This window comes from Mandrillus leucophaeus, unplaced genomic scaffold (assembly GCF_000951045.1).
Source record: "Mandrillus leucophaeus isolate KB7577 unplaced genomic scaffold, Mleu.le_1.0 Scaffold1025, whole genome shotgun sequence".
NCBI classification, from domain to species: Eukaryota; Metazoa; Chordata; class Mammalia; order Primates; family Cercopithecidae; genus Mandrillus; species Mandrillus leucophaeus.
Genome location: NW_012098377.1, coordinates 464,172 through 468,992, shown reverse-complemented (window position 1 = coordinate 468,992; position 4,821 = coordinate 464,172). Strand labels below are relative to the sequence as shown.

The 4,821-nt window shown below is 56.1% G+C and overlaps 1 protein-coding gene across 2 annotated transcripts in view; it reads right to left on the bottom strand.

Moving 5' to 3' along the window:
• The window catches only part of PTPN5 (protein tyrosine phosphatase, non-receptor type 5 (striatum-enriched)), a 46,958-nt gene that overhangs the window by 13,958 nt on the left and 28,179 nt on the right, over window positions 1–4,821 (bottom strand). Inside the window, exons 3-7 of one of the 2 annotated variants that reach the window (XM_011977324.1) lie at window positions 4,102–4,295; window positions 3,420–3,431; window positions 3,090–3,173; window positions 2,366–2,607; window positions 712–901 (exon numbers count right to left, since the gene is read on the bottom strand). In XM_011977324.1, the coding sequence (XP_011832714.1) occupies window positions 712–901; window positions 2,366–2,607; window positions 3,090–3,173; window positions 3,420–3,431; window positions 4,102–4,295 (722 nt within the window). Of the gene's footprint in view, window positions 1–711; window positions 902–2,365; window positions 2,608–3,089; window positions 3,174–3,419; window positions 3,528–4,101; window positions 4,296–4,821 lie in introns of both variants that reach the window. The other variant, XM_011977314.1, reaches the window with a different exon arrangement.

Here is a 4,821-nt window from a genome sequence, read left to right as displayed (position 1 = left end):
GGGGCAAGGTCCGAGATATGCCGGCACCCCTGTGGAGGGTGGAAAGTGCATCTAATCCTGGGTCTCGGTATCGGGAGGCTCACTTTTGCTATACCCTGCTAAGCCTCATTTCCAACCTGTATTTTATTGACAACAAAGGTGATACTGTGATCTCCTCTGCCTTAGCTCTTAATGGCTGAGCACTCAGGCAGGTAGACAGGGGTGCCATTTATCGAGCCCCTCAAAGTCCAATAGGAGGCAGCTGCAAAAGCCAGGGTGGAGGTGATTAGGACCTAAGCTAGGGCCCCAGGGGTGATAAGGAGGGGAGGCGACTAGAGAGATTTCAAAGGCAGAAGAACAATGCTTGGCAGGAGGAAAGTGGAAAAACAGAAGAGTTAGAAGCGAAGGTTCTCTGTGGCTTTCAAAGCACAGCACTGGGCAATAAAGACTTCGCCTTGTCACTCTACCTCCATCACCTGGCTGGGTGCTCTGCACATGTTCCTAGTCTCTTTAACCTTTGAACAATCCTATTATTTTCATCCCCATTTTCCAGATGAGGAAACTGAAGCTCAGAGGGAAAGCAGCTTGCCCAAGACGGTGGGAGAGCTGATGATAAAGTGGTACTAATCTACGGCAGATGCCAAGTTCCAGGGACCACGCTCCACCACCTGGGTAGGTGGATGGTTGACATGGGTCTGCACACAGTGGGGCAGCCGGCTCAAGGGAACTCACAAAGAATTCCGCCTGCAGCAGGAAAGGGTCCAGGGCCTTTTCGTGAAGCTCTTCTGCTTGGAGGACACGGGAGGCGCTGAGCAGGTACTCGCGGGCGGACTCCTCACGTGGGGACATGAGGTAGCCAAAGCCCTCCTCGTTGCAGCCCGGAGTGCACATGTCCAGGGTCAGCGAGACATTGGAGCCCCTCCTGGAAAGACCAGGAAGGGGAGTGTGAGTCTCAGAGGCACAGGGGGCAGGCATGAGCTGGGGTCTTCAGGGCTGGGAAAACGAGGGAGGGAGAGATCAGCTGGGAACAGGGTGGGATCAAGGAAGAGGAGTGGGAGTGTGACAAAACCCCCTGTCAAAGCAGCATGAATCTCAGCCCCGAGGCATCGGCCTGACTCCCTATCTCCTACCTCCTGCAGTGGAGATGTTAACTTAGTGGGGGTTTGGAGCTCCTGTTCTAAAAGTTCCATCCAAAGCTAACCCAACATGGCCTTACCCTGGACTCTCCTCCATCACCGCTGGAGGCAGTTCTGCCCTGTGGTCCCCAGGAAGCTCAGAGAGGGGACGCTTGCCTGAAGCACAGAAGCAGGGCTTGGGCCCGAGAGGATGGCTCCAGACCCTCCCCACTGCAGGCCTGGGCCCAGCAGTCCTGGGATGAGGCTGCTGGTGAGTCAAGGACATATTGTCCAGGAGAGGCCAGGACCCTCAGCTGTCAGGAAGGAGGGAGTCCCAGGAGCAAGGTGGCCGCAAGGATGTCTACAATGGGCAAACTCTACTACACTCAGTGTCTCAGACCACAGGACAGGATGGGACCTCATTACACAGAAGGGGAAACTGAGTCCCCATGAAGGGCCAAGAGTTGTCCAGGCTTTCCCAGTAAGGGGGTGGCAGAGCTGAAACAAAGAGCTAGGTTTCCTGACTCCACACTCAGTGTCCGTTCCATGACATTACATGGGCAACTCAAATGTGGTGCGATCTGGCTTATCCACCTAGACTCTGAAAAGACGGTGTCTACACTTCTCAGAGTGTGCTCTTTGGAACACTATGAGCCACCCTATAAAAACAGGGTTCTAACTGGGTACTCAGGGACATAAAGACGGCAATAATAGAAACTGGGGACTACTAGAGGAGGGAGGGAGAGAGGCGGGCAAGGGTTGGAAAACTAACTGCTGGGTACTATGCTCAGTACTTGGGTGATGGGAGCATTTGTACCCCAAACCTGGGCATCATGCAATATGCTCAGGTAACAACACTGCACGTGTACCCCCTCAATCCAAAATAAAAGTAAAGAAAAAATAGAGTTCTGTGGTCAAGTGACTTTGGGAAATGCCACACACTGCCCCCTTGCTGATTTCCAAGGAACACATGTTAAAGGCTCTGACAAGTCCTGCAGCAAAGAAAACCACCCAAACTTACTTGAGCATGGGAGAGTGTGTGTGAACATGTGTACACCTATGTGTACGTGTGCAGTAACAGTATTTCTCAGCGTTCATTTTGGGGCGCTTTGATCTCTATGAATGACCTGGAGAGCACGTGTCTACACTGGCTAAGCTATGAGGCCAGCTCTGCCCCGGGCACCGGGAGTCAGAGTCAGGCATCCACTCTTCTGATCAGGAGCTAAGAGCTCGAGGGCCCGTGGAGCCCACCCCTCCTCCACCCCTCCCACCTCTCCTGCAGACCCATGGACTTGACGGTGAGCGAGGCGGGGTCGGCCTCAGGCTTGATGTCCATCACACAATCAAACACAGGAGTCTCGGGCACCGGGTCCAGGTCCAGGAAGTCATCCTCAACTTTCTCCTCCATCCACTCAGAGTAGGTGAAGGAGGGCTGGCGGCTCACTGACTGGCGCCTGTCCTCAGGGGGCAGTGGGGTGGGTGGCTCTGGGGGTGTCCTCAGGAGGTGCCACACCTGGTTGGGGTATACAGCATCACGGATCTGGGACCATGCTGGCTGCCCGCCGTGTTCCTGGAGCGCAAATGGGATTGACACCCCTGCACTCCCTCAGTGTGTCTCGAGCAGCCCTGCTCTCCTGGGAGTTGTCCACAAGGCACTGCCCCGGCCTCAATGGGAGGCTCCATGCCCACTCTCCCTCCGCACCCCTCCCTCTCCCAGCTCTGTTTCTTGGTTCAGGCCTTCTCAGTGGGGCTTCAGAGTTCCTACACCAGCCTTCTCCCTGTCTCACCCCTTTTCCTTAGCCCAGATCACTGCAAACCAATTTTCAGAAAGGAGGAGGTTCTTGCCCCAGGCTGGCACACTTGTGCAAACAGATAGGCATCCCTCCTTGCCCCACCCAGAATGTCCAGCCTGTAGGTCAGATGGGAGCTGGTAGAAATCCGGGCCTCAAGGTCAGAGGAGGACAGCCTTGAGGCTGGGTTCAGGAGGCACCTTACCAGCGTGGTAACGAGGACCAGGCCCATGGACAGAGAGACCAGCAGCAGACTGGGGACTCCCCAGGTCCCAGAGTCAAGCCAGGCCTGGGGAACATCAGATAAACAGGTCAGGGTGGTGGTGGGGGCAGAGTTCTCAGCTCTTGCAATGATGACAAAACCAAGACTCTGAAAATCGCGCCCCAGGTCTGGGGTAAGGAGCAGGCAGAAGAACTTCAGGGGCTTGGAAGTATCTCCTGAACTCAGAGAAGGCCCATCTGGAGGTTGGGGATGGTGGGACTAGAGGCCCCCAACAGATCCCTGCTACCCCAGGACTCCCCAAAGCTTACTCACCGTGGGTCCCAGCTGTTTCAGGAGCGTCAGCAAAGAGGAGACGAGGTTTGTGGCGTTCTGTGCCCAGACGTGGCCATAGCCGCTGAACCAGAGCACCCCGCAGGCAAGCTGGGGCACAGGGGAGCAGGCTAAGTATGGAGCCAGCCTCTTTCCCCCATGTTCCCCCAGCAGAGCTCACCTGCAGCCTCAACCTGGCCCTGCATGGAGGCTCCTGAACCTCTAAGGTCCAGCCTGGGCAGCTGAGAGCAGGGCCCCGCTGCTGTCTGCCCAGGGGAGGCCTCAGGACTCTCCTTGGAGAAGAGCGACTGAAGGGAACCAAGAGAAAGCCCTTTCCAGAGAGGACCTCACAAATATGTACATCAAAAGGGAAGTCTCCCAGAAAGGCCTCCACAGACAGGAGTTCTCAGGAGAACCCTGCAGGGCTGGGAGGTCAGGGGTCGGGGAGGCCCCGTGTTCCGGATTCTTAGGTTAGGGAGGCAGGGTGTAAGGTCTCAGCTGCTGATGCGGTAGCTCAGAATTCCAGCCTTCCCCTCATCCCATCCTTGAGGGCTTGGAGCTCCTGAGGAACACCAGGGAGGCCGCTCATCCTCCTGCCTTCCAGGGGGCCATCTGGGGAGGAAGTGGGAGGCTGGCCCTCCGCCCACCTCTCTCCAGGCCCTGGTGAGGCCTGTGCCGTCCTTACCAGGAACTGTGAGGCAGCAAACAGGCACAGGCTGCTCCTGACAGCGAGGGAGTGGCTCCCGGCACCTCGAGGCGGTGGCTTCTGAGCTGGATCTGAGGGCGGCGAGGGAGGAGGGGGTGGCGGCATCTCTCTCTGTGAGTCCTGGAGCCCTTTGGCCTCGTCCAGGGCCTCCATCACTATCGGCTGGGGGAGACCTGTGGAAGATGGGCCATGCGGGCCGATGACTCTGGCCCTGTCCACAGGCAGGGCTCTGCCACCCCAGGGCGGGCCGTTCCTTTTGGGGTGGCTGTGGCTGCCTCTCAATCTGGGATCAGTCAGCGTGGCTCCACTTCCAGCAGTCACCCTCGATTAGCAAAGCAATATTCACCTACCTTCGTCAGAAAGAGCTAAGTGTGGGTGGACAAATTATTTCTCTTTTATTTCTCCAGTAACAGAGTTAAAATGGCAGGAGGTTTTTCAGGGAGTTAATATAGTTGTATTTACGCAGCTTCATTCTTTTCCATTTCTTAAGGAAACAAAAAACAACCACCTCAAACTCAATTAAAAAAGCAGCAGCAGCAGGAAAAAAAAAAAAAAAAAAAAGAGAAGGCATAACCAGGCCATGACCCTGAGCCACCCACCCACACCTGCCTGGTGGATTTTTGTCTCATGTGGGCCATGCCCCGACTGGGGCTGGAGGCCGGACTCTTGACAAGACCACAGCCACGTGCCCTCACCCCA